Here is a 14,848-nt window from a genome sequence, read left to right as displayed (position 1 = left end):
CAGATTTAGATGATATAATATGCACAAGTTTATTTTTCCTCTCGCCATACCCTGATGTAAGGTGTTAATCTGAAAGAATAAATCTGATTGTCTCCCCTGAGACCATTCAAAATAAAGCATGCTAGAATTATTTCTTTGTGGATGAAAATAGCACCTAGGTTTTTGCATATTTTTTAGATTAATCTTCCATGGTAATTTCATCGAAAAAAGAACAAAGTTTTGAAAAGCTTTTGTTGCCCCAAATGCACCTTCTTTTTTACTTTCCAAGGGAGATACTCCTTTTGAAACAGTAAGTTTTAGGATTTACCAATAGCTCTATCTAAAGACCTTTACTTGTAGTCAATACTAAGTATTATCAATTGGAGCCATGGGGAAAATATAAATGAATTTTGTATTAGCATCAGAATATAAGATCTGAACCCAAAGTTGTCATTTGTATTTCACACCAAGCGTATTCATCTCACTGGCACTTAACAGCACTTCTCTTTGCTGAGAAGAAAATATCGAGAAATTATATTTCTCTGGAAGGACAAAATGGGCAGTCTTTTATTTAAATTTTCAAAATTTTGTGGATTATCACCGTAAAGTTCTAGCCTACAGGAGAACTCGTGGCAAAACAGCCCTGCTCAGAAAGGGAGTGTATCTGTACAGCATCAGGGTAGCATCAGCACCTCTGTTGCTCTTGAACGGACGTGAGAGTTGATGTAATCTTAATCATTTAGAAAACACAGTAAGGAATTTGTGCAGTGTTTTAGGGTCTAATGAAAAATACTTCACTCTTTTACAGAAGCTGAATATCAGTGCGCTTATGAATATAGAATCAATACTTATGGGAAAAGCCGCTTGATAGATCACATACTGAGCTCTTTGATTAAAATAATAAAATTATATTGTTACACCATTTAAAGTTCAAAGCTCAGACAAGGGCAGAGAGTGCATCTCAGGCATTGGCACTTAAAAGCCCCCTCAGGCCCGAGAGTAAGGATGCTATTGATTATTAGTGTGGATGTAACGTGTACATATATGTGATCACTGTGACACATTTAAAATGTTGTAGGTTTGACTGTTAATTTTATAAATAGTATATTTTTGTCATTTATTTGAGAGTCTAACTTTACTGGACATATGATTTGTGGAAGTGAGATCACAGAGAACCTTAGAGTTCTCTACAAGTAAATTTCAGTAATATTTACTGTAATATATCCTTTGAGTATGACAGAACAGTTAAACTGTTGTTTCAAATTCTAGATCACACTATTTCCATCTCTCTCTAATCTCATATTCCCCTTTAAATTATAAATTGCCCAAGTGGTACAGACTAAGCCAAGGGAACTTTTGGAATGCATTTAATATGACTTTATTAGCTTTACTGCAGGCTCAGGATGTGATTTGGTGTGTTGGAGACGGATCTGTATTCAATGATGCCTCCCTCAGGATTCATTCTCTTTTAATGAACAGTGAGAGATGGTAGCAGTGTATGTGATGTATGTTTTAGCATGGTTGATGAGTTTCTGCAGTTCAAAAGTATGTGTCATTTTTATTTACTCTATTATTTACACTGCAAGCTTCTTGGAGGCCCTAGTCCCATTGCACTAGACAATGTAAAAATATAGATAATATCTATACTTTTTAGCTGGTTTTCCTGAGCGTAAGAGTCAAAGACACGCCTTGAAAAAAGTGAATCAAACTCCTTTCTTCTCCTCAAGTATGGTTAATGTTCTGGGATAAGGCATTGGCTGGCAAGTAGTTCATTATAGTGTGTTTAACCTTTTCCTTCATTCTTGGCATACCAAAAATTAAAATGTTGGGCATTTTGCTGACTGTCTTTGTGACATAAGTGTACTTTTTGGCACAGAAAAGAAGGGTACGAAGTAAATTCAAAACTCAGTACATTCATTAAACTAAGCCTCAGAAAGAGACTATATAATGAAGGGACAGTGTCTAAAACAGAGGGGACTTGAGCTCTGCATTATTTATTTTGTTTAATAGTAAGTTTATATTTGAATGTGATTATTGGAAGTTTGACCAACTTAATGTGACATTTCTGAGTAGTGCACTTCTGTGTAGCAAGTATCACTTGGCTTAGCAAATTCCAACAGTCAAGCATGTTTATTTAAGCATAAATAAGCATGTTAATTTAAGCATAAATAAGCATTTAAGCATTTTAAGTGTCTACAATAGCAGTTTTTGATCCTGGAAATTATTAAGAAGGACTTTTTATAGTAAACTGGTGACCAAGTGCATATATTATTTTATAAAAACTTTGAATTTCCCTCAACTGTCCAAGTGAGAGAGACACTGAATGGCGAAGACCTAATGAAGTATCTTCACGTTGTCTGAATGGCAAAATAAGTCGTCATCTTTACACGCTCTGAATGTGATTCAGTAATTGAACAGGTAGCTCAGAAGGACATGAATTAATCACTATAGTGGTTAGTTTTAAGAAGATGTCGGGTGGAATAACAGTTTAGGCACTAGACAGTAATTTTGTCTATTTGAGTAAATATATAGATTTTGTCTATGCTGGCAGGCATGGTTTGTTGTTGTTGTTGTTGTTTTGTTTATTTTTTGTTTAAGTCTTAGTAAGTAATGAGATAAATCCATCAGTTTAGTATGCCTGAGTACAGGTTATCTTCAGGAGCTATAACAAATGAGATCCACTTAAGACAGGTTTTCATCAAACTGTTTCCTTATGTTTTCTATTTTGTGTTTTTATTTCAATTGCCTGTTTATAAGGCAAAATTTAGCTTGAAATGAATTGTTTCTAAGTTATGCATTATTCAGAGTAATACTTCAATTATGGTGAATTCTGAAGCAAAACATGTTTATAGTGCCCAGTTTTATTGCCTTTCAGTAGTAAAAATCCACTAAGATAATCAGCTATCATCAAATTATGTTACTGAAGAGCCTGACTCAGTGACTGCTATGTTACTTAAAAACCTTAACAACTGTTACCTATTTCTTCCTATGAGTGAAGCACTTGGTGTCCAAATATTCATACGAACTAAGAATCTTACCACTTGGTTTAAAAGCAAAACTTTAACCACACAGAAGAGGTTAAAAGTCGTGTTAGCTATATCCTCTTCCATTTCGGTGGAGACATGCTGTGCCATGGATACACAAAAAGAGCTGCTAAATTACTGTAGTGCTTCTAATGCATTTAGCATTTTTAATAGAAACCCCTATCATAATGAGACAATGTAAAACTCTACTTTTAAAACTCTACCTTTGAATGAATCTTCTTGATATTTTCTGAGATTTGTATTTAAAGGTTGCCTACCTATGTTTGTCAGAATTTCCTGATGTGTTTTTAATAATCATCATAATAACTAGTTCATAGTTATCTGAAAAGTAATCTTTGTCTACTTTGCTGTAAGAGCAATATTATTTCATTTTCAGTGAATGTTATTTTTGACCATTCTGCATGTAATAAAATGGGCTATCTGAAACTTTGGAGTAACTTTATGAGGTTTAGTTAAATACTACGGACTGAAAATACTTCTAGAAGTAGAGCTTTGAGAATGAATCTTGTAATGACATGGGCTACCCTTCAGGAGATGATGATTCTGTAGAGATATACAGAGGTAAAAATCTGATTTACTTGAAAAAGGAGAAATTCCTTCTTGCACACGACATTCAAAAGTAAATCTATTTTTGTATATTTTTTTCAGCTCTTCAGTTAGAAAGAAAAACTGTATTTTTGCTCATTACAGGCTAGAATTATCATCTGTTCTGTATAGCATGCTTGGCCATGCTCTATACTTCAATGATAGAAGACAAGCATCCTTGTAGTACTGAAGCATCCTGCCATGTGATCCAACATCTGTTATATGGTCATACTACCTGTCTTTTTCAGGAAGAAAAGAAGGAAAGAGAAGAACATGTAATAGGTTGGGGTTTTTCTTTCAGAAATAAAAGAGGATGATTTACAAATGTACGTGGTGGCCCTTTTTGCAAGAGAGATGTATTGCAGCATCCTGTGTTAGCTGCAATTTTCATAAGCCCTGCAGATATTTTTCCTGGTATAGTGCATTACTGTAGCTAAAGGGAGTGAGTGTGTGCACCGTTTTCCAAGGTGGAAGAGGAACAATAGCAGGGCACGACGTTTAATTCTGTTGAGCTGCTAGAGAAAGTAAGGGTTCTGTGAGCTTTCCTAAAGCTATGAACTCAATTGTGCAATAGCCAATTGCATTGGTGTTATGATCAGTGCCAGTTTAGGAAATAGTAGTTGTGATTTTGCAGTTTGGAGCTTCCAAGTATGCTTTGTTACTCTTGACTGTATATTAATGCCTGTTTTTTCTCCTTTACTATGGGTGTAAAGACATACCAGATATTTCCGGATAGTCCCTTGTGCTCAGAAATCTACTGTACTCAAGTAGTGCTTAAGTATCACAGAATCATCTGGGTTGGAAGAGACCTCCAAGATGACCGAGTCCAACCTCTGACCTAACACTAACAAGCACTCAAAGGCACATCGAGATTAAGTAATCAGCGTGCCTCTGCTTTCTAATTTCGCTGACTAACCTGGATGTCCTGTTTTACGTTTCTTTTTTCAATGACATGGTAGATTATGTCCTTGAGATAACATTTTTGTTGGAATAAAATGCATTTACTAGTGTATTTTCAGTATTTTCAAATTGAAATTCATCGGTGCAAATCTTTAACTTCTGTATGACTCCTACAATAGTTGTGACTTGCATATCATAGCCATAAACCTTGATAGTTGAGAAGTTAATTGATGTTTTCTGATAGTGACTTACTAGAAATTAAAGGTTTTTGGAAATGTCTTGTATTTTTCGTTGTATATTTCTAGATAAATAGGAAGAGTTTAATACTTGTTAACTGTAGCAAGATACTGGATTCTGGCAAAGGTTATCATTGTAGCAGTTTAAGCTTTTTTTTGCATTAAGCTTTTTCTCGGCATAGCAGTTTTTTGTGTTTAAACCAAAGCAATGACCATTAAGAAACCACGCCGGGAAAAACAAACAAACAAAACAAAACAAACAAAAAAAAACATAGATACCACCACCCCTCTAGTTCCCAAATTAAACAGAGCAGGTAGGACTGCACCTTCATTTGTTCACCTACATATACGGGCCTAGAAATGTAATTTTAGCTGACACTGAGTAGTTACTTCATTTGCATTCTTTTGATTATGTGAATGATTGGTCTGTGTTTAATAAAATATACCCGTGCCACACATGACAATAAGATATTAATCAGATACCTGATAATCTGCTTGTCCTGCTGACCATTTTGGAGATCTCTCTTTTACGGTTAAGAATTGCTTGTAGTAATCATAGCCTACCAGTTGGCATGTCAAAGACACAATCAAACCTGGCACTTATGTTATTACACTACCAGTACAACCTACTCATTGTTCTACAAAAGGAAAGCCATGATTTTGATTATCAATACTGTTATTTTTTCTTTAGTTAAGAGATTGATTCCTTTAACATTGCAAAGTAGAAAAAATAAACTTCTTGCAGATCAATAATACAGCACTCTTGCTTTTCTTGCCTCAGACAATACTGATAAATGCAGCTTTAGATTGCTTATCTTACTGACTTAGGAACAGCAGAAGGCACCTAAATTTTTCTTCTAGTATCTTCCAAATTTACTCTGCTTGCCTTTACTGCCTTAAAATTCTTCAGTGAGCATCAGTTTGGTCATTAAAGTCTTGCTGCTATAATTTTTCTGTGTTATGTTGACATTACATTCCAGTAGTTTAAAAAGCAGCCTCAGAACACCTTGGGTTCACAGGTCAAATTAATTTAAAAGTTGGATGGTGCACTGAGTGTGATTAATGGAAAATTGATCCTGAGAGATAAAACTCATTACCTAGGAATGCATAACAGGAGTATTACCTCAGCGTAGGTCGGTTTCTGTCCTCTACGCACCAAACGTACAAGAAGGGTTTTAGAAGACATTTCAGTGTGCTTGCTTCCAAACTGTTAAAGAATCCTTTCAGTGTTTGAAGGAGAAAAAGAATAGCAACCCAGAATTATCTTTGAAGTATAAGCTCATTGAATACAGAGTATAAACTGACTAACCAGTATGGGGCCCTGCTGGTGTTTGGATAGTGGAGACCTACCAGGAGAAACAGCAGTGTGGCACTGAGCAGACAGCTTCACTTTGAAACCTCAGGCTAACTGTACAATTCTGGGCTTCAAGTTCGATGAGCGAGTTGATTTTCTGCTGTGCTTCTCTGTCAGCATTTCTGCTGTGTGTAATTCTGTGTGTGTATCTTAACCTCATCCTAGATGCAATTGAAAAGTCCTTTTGTATTTGGCCTGTCACTCAGAAGATGTGTCATTGAATGCTATTACCTCTACAGGTGTCCAATCAGAACCAGTGTCTAACTGGAGTTGCTTTGTCTGAAATACTCAGGCTAACAAAGGAGGAACCATTACAGGCTATTATATCTGAAAGGAACTTTTGCAGGACTCAGTAAGTGGCCCAATTTGTTTAAGAACTCCACCAAAGTGCCCTAAGTGGATTCTTAGTGCTTCCCAGCAGACTCTGGATGGCTCCCCTGCTATGCCTCCTTTGTTTAATCCTCTTTCAGGAAATCTCTTCTCAAATATTCATTTCAGTTAGGTTATTAGCATCATTTCTGTCTCACTTCTGTTGCAATCCTTTATCCCTGATTTATTGGAAAAATGAAACATCAACCTACGGAAAATGGGTCTGTGTGGGATTATTTCATTTTATATTTATACAGAACTTTTTAAAAGAAGTGTTCTTTTATACCTGGGAATTAAAACTTACTGATGCTGGTAAAAATAATAGCACCTCTAGTGGTATTATGAACGGCTAGTATATGTACTGATAATTCCCTGATGGAAACTGATGTACAGCAACCGGTGTAACTTTCATCTCTCTGACACAAAAATCAGGTTGATAAAATTCAAAAATAGAAGACAGGAACTACACTGTTCACCAGAGGTTCAGACTCTGCAAACAAGATGCCCTAGGCACTCATGAAAAATGTAGCCTCTCTGCCTCCCTTTGCCCAGTAGGGTCATGTCCAGATCCTTTCACCTTTAAATCAGGTTGCCTCTTGCTTCACTGTTGCATCTTGCCCTCCTTCCTAGTCTGTTGCTGCCTTAGAGGCTTCTGTTGTTCCAGAGAGTAGAGAGGAACATTTATTAAGAGAGATTTATTTGAAAAGGTCAGACTCGACATTACCTCAGCATTAGGTTCAGTCTGCAGAATAATGATTTCACTTAGAACGCTGAGCTTCTCCAGAGTTATCACTTATTTTGAAATATGACTTTGAGGTATCAAACATATGTCAAAATCTGGTAAATGAGTGAATCTGTATTCTGCTGAGCACTTCTGAAGTACTGGAAGCTTCAGTATTTTGTTGATTCATTTACACTAAATTTTGATCGTAATGAAAAAACCTATATACTGTTAATATTAAAACAACAACAAAAAAGCACATAATCCTCCAAACAAACTAGCTGCTCCAAATTACAATATAGGTTTCTTCACCTTTCCTGTTTGATGAAGAGAAAGGTTTATAAAAATGCAAGATACCAAAATTGCAAGGAAGTATTCTTTTTCTTCTAGCAATGGATGTTAGTCTACTCATATATGGGTAATTCCAAGAAGCTTTCAGGGTGCCAGTCTATAAATCAGTATCTGTTTTGTGGTACAATTCATTAGTGCTTCCTCATAAACTCAGGTATAACTTTTTTTTTTTCTTTTAAACACTTGCACAATCTGACAAAAACAGAGCTGTTGTAAAAATCCAGATGCTGAAGGTCCAGGATTTACATCTTGGCTTCATGGACAAGGACCTCATTCTACCTATTATAGGCCTTTTTATGCCATAATGAAATACTAAATACAATACTAAAGTACTGTAACATTTATATTTTTAACAATAAGGAACGTAGGAACTGTGGACATGGCAGTATCATCTGGAAATTCACGTATATATGCCAAGCACAGTATGAACACAGATCAAAAAGCAACTCTACAAGCTCTCTGTTTGTGAGAGGATACAAGAGATTTAAACATACAGGAGTATACGAATCTGTATTAGCTGACTGTGGTCTTACAAAACAAGTAGCTTATACTTGAAGAATTTTGTGAGCATCAGTGTGGTTTAGAGAGGTGTTTGAAGATGTATAATGGAATAATTTGGTGGATATTTATGGGACTTCTTCCCAGTGTGAGAGCAGTAGGGGAAAAAGTGCTTGTTTAAAATGTAACAAACAGATGAAAGATGGTGAGGTCTTGGGCTAACCTGAGGCAGGGATTGACCTCCTTAATACTCAGTGAGAACGAAGTAAGATAGACACAGGCTAAGAAGAGCTTTGAACATGAAGATAAGCAGTTCATGTTTGAGGCAACAGAGGAGGAGGAAGTGCCTAAAGAAATGGCATGTACAAAAATCTGTCAGGAAAAAGATGTTTTCAGAAATTAGTGGGAAAGGTTGCATAATAACATATTCTGTGTGTCATGCAGAAGAGTTCTGCAAGGGTTTGAAATACTCTGCATAGTAGATAGTAGAGAGATTTGGTGTTAAAAAAGAAACTGAGTCCCAAAGGAGTGTACAGGGTAGGGATGCTGAGATTATAGATACCTTCATGGTTTGTTTTAAGGGAGAAATAAGGGAGGATGTTAGGAATGAGGGTGTTCAAGAGCTCTCTCCTAGTTATGTAGGCAGTTCATGGAAGTAGCATCATAGAGGTCCAGGAGGAGAGGTCACAAATACAGCTCACTCTCTTAGTCTGAACAAAGTTAGCTCTGGAGTATAGAAAAGAGTAAGAGGACATCACAGATGAAGCCTGAATTGTACTCGCGGATGTAACATTTAAGAGCATGGGACAGAAAAAGGGCATAATGCTGAGAGACTCCAGCCAAATGCTGCAGGTGTAAAGATAGGAAAGATTAGAGTGATGTAAAGAAGAAGTATCACATGAGGTGAATCAAAAAAAGAAAAAAGAATGCTTTAGGTTTTTTGGTTTTACAGTTCTCATTTTTTCCCCTCCCTGATTATTTCACAATGTTATCATCTTTGCTTCTCAGCATTTACTTCTTGCTTAAAAATGCATCTGTTTTCTCTTAAGAGTCTACATTACTGTAATCTAGCCATGTTGTCCCTATGTTTTCATTACTTTCTGTGTTTTATGTCACCCTGCATCACTTTAATATCTTTTTCGTCTGTTTTTGGACGCCAAGTCCAAGTTTCTTTTCCTCATTTCAGAGCTCTTCAGCATACTGGCTTCTTTTATCTATCCTTGTGTATTCTACTGATACTTGGAGTGATGTCTGTGTTTCATTAAGTATCTTGAAGGCTTCTTTTTGTTGTCTCTCAAGCATGAAGCATCCCTCTGAGGCTGATGTATAGCTTAATCTCTTCTTTTTCTACTGCTGTTGCATATAAGCAGCACAGAAATTACCAGCTGAAAATAGCCACCTGCCTGCATATTTGTAGCTATTATGGGATGCTGGAGATAGGATGTCTCCTATCATCCCATCTCTGGATACTAAAATGAAAGCTAAATAACAGTTGCAGAACTATTCAAATTTCTGCATCAAAAGCTTACTTCTTCACAACCTTAAACCACATTCTCATTTATGTCTGTTCAAAGTGAATGTAAAATCATAATGTAAAAGGACTATGCAAGATTGAAGTTGATGGAAAATCAGGCATGAGACAAAAAAAAAAAACAAAAGAAAAAAACCCAGCTGCCCTTACTATTAGCACTTAACAGAATCTGTCACTTTGTCAGTGACTGAAGGAAACATTTTAATGAAAAAAGTCAGGGAGATGCAAGTAGTATGCAAATGATAATTGAAAAATGCTTGTTTCAAGACTGACCCTTGAAACCTCAATAAACACTGTACTAGGTTTTCTAGTTGAGTTGGGATTTTATCTCTCCCCCATCACAGTGGTGTTTGGGCATCTGTTTTGCCTAAGTCCTGCAAAATAATTTACGGAGATTAAAGAGGCTTCAGCGCACCTACATTATTTACAGTATTTTATGCTTAGATCAACTCTAACGCAAGAAGTGACTTGCCAAAAGCAACAAAGAGATCAATGGCTGAGCTTAAAAGTAAAATTCAGGAAGCCTCATTGCCAGCTTCCTCTCTATCCACTAGACTGTAGTACTCCATGAATATGTGATCAAAAGATTGTTCTAGTGCATGCCTCTGCTAGAGAAGGTGAGGGGGAGACCTGAAAAAATCAGCCTCCTTGGATGCCTTTAATAACTCTGAGGTGACAATTTTTTAATTGTAAGTCAAAATGAATGAGCGTGTTACTTGTGATCTGTGTCATATCTGTTTTCATTCCTGAAACATGACCTGTCAGAAGTAAAATATTTAGTGGACAGTGCAATGAAATCACTTGTTATTTATGGAGACCTGTGAACTGATCAAGGAGGACTGCTGTTGTGTGAACTGGTACTGAAATGAAGATGAAGCCTGAGCCTGCCAGCTTGTTTTGTGCTGCCATCTACCACTTAACCACAAAAAGTCTCAGCATGGTGTAGGTTTAGCACCACCATTCTCTTTTACTCCTTTACACGTAGCGTTTCCCAGTAAGCAAGAATTCTGACCTAGGATCAAAGAATAAGGGATATATGAGCTTGTGAACAATTTTCTATCAGAAAATTCAATCTAGGTTCTTTTAATCAAAGTATTAATCTTTCAGACACGTATTGCAGCACTCAGAGCAAACCTCATTGCCATTGCATCTTTACAGAGTCATTCTGTGATTGCAACCTATCAGCAAAAGATGGTTGGGAAGAGAGGCAGCACAGATACTGAGAAGTGATTCTAAACATGATGAACTTGATTTTTTTTTTGCTTATCTCCCTCTGTGATTTTAATCCTTTGGGGGGATGCTGTGAAATAGATTTGGGCAATGCCAATCAATAAAGTAAAAATCACCTTAAAAGGTATGCTGGTATGCTATAAATGCAACAGTAAAAAATGAGCCTAAATTTGTTTTCATTTAATCAGGCTGCAAAGCTGAAAAATGGCAGTATTTAAAAAAAAAAAAAAAAAAAAAAGTGCTACATTCCCTCTTGTTTAGGTGACAGAACAGTTTATTGTAGATTGATGTGATTTTATCATGATCAACATGAGCAGCGAAACCATCCAGATTCCAAGGTAGATGTCAGCTTGCTTTGGCTCTAAATGCAAGCAGAAAAGACACTGGTATCTGCTCTCAGTATTTTGAGGCCTTGATTAGGGTTTTAATCAATGTCAATGCTATCAGCAGACTCTAAAATATTCATACCACCTCAGTGCACTAGACTACTCACTGGGATGTCTTCAGCCATTTTTTAATACGTTGACCTTCACAGTTGCAAGATTTTGTTTAAGTCAGGATAGGAACCCTTCTTACAGGTACTTTTTCTCATGTATCATCATTTTTGGTTTTACTTTGAGATATGATTCACTTAATCCTTTACCATAATTTGTCATTGAAAACATACATGTTTTTTCAATAAAGAGTTTTCCAAACTTTTTTCTTCCCAGGCTAAAATTGCGTTGGCTCAACAAGTGATCTCTTGTCAGTGACTTTGTCTAGGATGCATCTGCTTTTGTTATTCCTGGACATGGCGTTAATTAGATTTCTCTGAAACCTATCCTGCAGCAGATGTTTCAGGCTCTCCCTTTACCATGTATCCAAGAGGTATGAGATGAGCTTTCCTAGGGACAGGGGTTGGTTGTTGTATCTCCAAGACACAATATTTTGCCATTCCAAGTGTTTTCCTTTTCATAGATAAATGAAGCGCAGTCCACAATTTAATGGCAACATCAAGCAATTCATCTCCAGCCATTAACGTTATAGTGTGGTGATGTCCAAGGGCTCTCAGTATTGAATGGGAATGATGTAGATTCATCTTTTTTTTTTTTCTTCCTTTTTTTTTTTTTTTTCCCCTCTTTTGGCCTCCCTCCCTTCTGTATAGCAATAAACATTTGGGTGCTAGAAAGCATTGATTACAGCCAAAAAATATAATGTCTGGGGCACCAGGGCAGTGTTTTCACTGCCACTTAAGTGAGTATTTCAAACGCTTAATGTGTTCCCAGCTATTTGAAGAGGCACTATTTTGAAGAGGATATTTCTATGCATGGGCCCTGTGTTCAGGCTGGTACAGACCTACACCGATTGCTGTCTTTCCCTCTCTCACATACAGGGAGATGCCAAATCTCTCCAATGACGAGAATGTGGAAAAATGAATTGGGACATGTTAAAGTCAGAAAAAAAATCATGCTGCTGAGTTTTAGTAAAATGACCTAAATAGGCAGGTTCCAATCAAATCTTTACTCCTTCCAGTCCTCAGCCCCCACCTCCCCAGGTGTGAGGTGTATTTGATGGCTCTGGGCTGGAGCGAGGCTTTCCTTAGAGAAGCCAGTCCCCTTCCCCTTGCCCCCGCACTGCTGTCCCCCTGGGCCACGCTGCCCCCACAGCCTCTGCCTGCTGTGTGGAGGCAACGAGGGGCGGCCTGCTGCTGGGGGAGGCCGGGGGAGCGGCTGCTCTGGCTAGGAGTGGGACAATTAATGTCCTCCGTCAGGGCGGCAAGTCTCCAGACTTTGAGAAACATCCCGGGGTTGGGCCGTGCCTGCCTGTTCCTGCAGTGGCTGAAATACAGCCTTATCCTGAGGGAAATGGCGGTGAGAGGCGGCTGCCGGCTGGGAAAGGGGGGAGGCCTTGTGGCTGCGGAGAGCAGGAGCTGCTGCCGGCTGCTGTGGTGCGAAACGGTATTTCATGTAACTGTGGCCCAGAAAGTTATGGGAAATGCTAAAATTTTCTGCAAAATATTCAGTAGAGTGCTAAGTGTACTTAATAATTTATTATAATTTAGATGAGGTAGTAAGGATGGATACTATAGCTGCTGTGATGCCTGGGGAGGAAGCAGGAGAGGAGGGTCACAGTTCTGCCATGCCAGCTGTGGCTGCATGTTGGCAGAGGAGAGGGGATGTTTCTTGTGGCCTGAAGCCTTGTCATGATTTGGTAGGTGGCACCAGCTCTGTCACAAGCCACTTTCCAGTTGTTGCACGGTCCCAGCCTTGCTTTTCTGTATCTGCAAAGTCCACATGCTTCTGGCTGACTGCACAGATGGCCAGGGTGGCTTCTGGTGGCCACTGGTCAGATCCCCCAGGCCAGATGCTGTACTGCTAAATAAACACCTATTTACTGCTAAATGAAATAGGGACCCTGAGATCAACTGGCACTGATCATCACAGTCTCTGATAGTATATTCTTTGGGCATCTTATTAGCTGCATATCCCAACTCACTCCATTCCTCAAACCTTACTCGTTCCCTCTTGCAGAGAGTAGAAGCTACCAACAACTAGGTTTTGAATATAATCTCTTGTAAGGCTGAGTTAGGAGTTCTGGCATAATGATTCATAAATTCATCTATGATCACTAATAGAGGGTTTGAAGTTGGCTCCCCAGACTCTCCTCCCATTGACCTCCCCCTAGCCCTCCATGTCTGTATCTTGTTGTTTTCAAGTAACACAACCCCATTTTTCAAGGGCTTTCTGTAGTTTCTTCTGTGCTCACATGTACTTTGCAAGAAGGACCTGTAGAAATATTTGTTGCTTAAGGTACTATATTTTCTGTACGTTTAGTGATAAGTGCTTTCATGTTTGGCTATTTAAATATTGGGACTTACCAGTTTTTGTGCGAATGCTTGTAATCATTTGTGGGCAAGTATGAGTGGTGATGCATGAATTTTACCCAGATGTATTTTATATGTCTCGGTTCTCCACAAAAGAGGTAGAACCAGTATGGTTTGGCCAAATTAACTAGGATGAGCTGAAAAACAAATACTTGAAAACAGGTCCAGTAAAGCTATGAACACAGAGAACACATACAGAAACCATTGCCTGAACCTTACCTCCTTATGCCCACAAAGCAGAGGTACATCTGCTTAAACACAAAACAACAAAAGAAAATATTTTGTCAAATAAAAACTAAACCCAGAAAAATGTACTAAATTCACCATGGAGGTATTTTAGGATGACCAGTTCTTGGGCTATAAAAGAAAAGAAAGGGTTAAAACTTGGTTTATTTAGTTTTGTAAAAAGTCACTTGCTTCTCTTTCAGAAGAAGCACTTGTGTCCTAACTTCTTCAGGAGCTTAAAAAGACCTTCCTCTTGCTTCAGAGATAAGGTAAGAAAACAAATGCCTTTATAATTCTTCTGCCTGATTTTGTATTCTCTCTTAATGTAGCCTAATACAGGCTTCTCCTGGGAAGCTTGGTGTTTGTACTAAAAAAAATGTACTGAACAGTGCAAGTGCTTCCCATAGCTGTAGTAGATCTTCTGTTCATGATTTCAGTACAACAAAATCTGCGGGAGCTTTCTGTAATATCTAATGCTAGTTCTCAGTTGAGGCATTAGGAAAGATTCTGTGAAATCTTACTGGTTTGTTCTGGTTAGTACTGGGGCTGTTTGTTTTGTTTTGTTTTAGTTTCTTTGCAGCAGTGCGGAAACCTGATAGGTAGGTACAGTCATAAAACGTATGTTGCAGGGTATGTTAATCAGGAATGTAAAGGTTGTAGGGTTTTGGCAGCTAGAGCCCCTGCTTTACTGCTTCTGTGAAGAATGAGCTTCTTCTATTCATGTTTGGTAAAGCAGACCTGGGAAGCCTTGTGACATAAGGACAGAGGGCTCCAGAGGAGAGATGATTTGCACTAGACACAATGATGCAATTTGGCTCTTTGATACGTAAAAATAAGGTTATGTTTAATAGGTAGTAATAAGGTTATTTCACCATTTTCTGCCTTTTTTCATAAAGCACATGAGACAAAGTGAAAGTTTTTCATTTCTAGAGAAGGCAGTGATGTGAATAATGCCTCAAAAG

The 14,848-nt window shown here is 37.9% G+C and overlaps 1 protein-coding gene across 26 annotated transcripts in view; it reads left to right on the top strand.

The window, feature by feature from the left end:
- Window positions 1–14,848, top strand: part of LOC310881738 (uncharacterized protein) — a 796,919-nt gene that overhangs the window by 240,277 nt on the left and 541,794 nt on the right. For 15 of the 26 annotated variants that reach the window (XR_014572527.1, XR_014572537.1, XR_014572538.1 and 12 more), the window contains exons 1-2: window positions 11,673–12,648; window positions 14,090–14,155. Coding sequence is in view for 5 of the 26 variants with exons in the window: in XM_083799376.1 (XP_083655502.1) it covers window positions 12,349–12,648; window positions 14,090–14,155 (366 nt within the window). In the remaining 21 variants the exon portion in view is untranslated. Of the gene's footprint in view, window positions 1–3,713; window positions 6,326–11,672; window positions 12,649–14,089; window positions 14,156–14,848 lie in introns of those variants that run through there. The other 11 variants (XR_014572528.1, XR_014572539.1, XR_014572545.1 and 8 more) reach the window with 3 other exon arrangements.

The sequence above is a fragment of the Anser anser genome (assembly GCF_964211835.1).
Source record: "Anser anser genome assembly, chromosome: 14".
Lineage (NCBI taxonomy): Eukaryota > Metazoa > Chordata > Aves > Anseriformes > Anatidae > Anser > Anser anser.
This window is presented reverse-complemented; position numbering and strand designations above follow the sequence as displayed.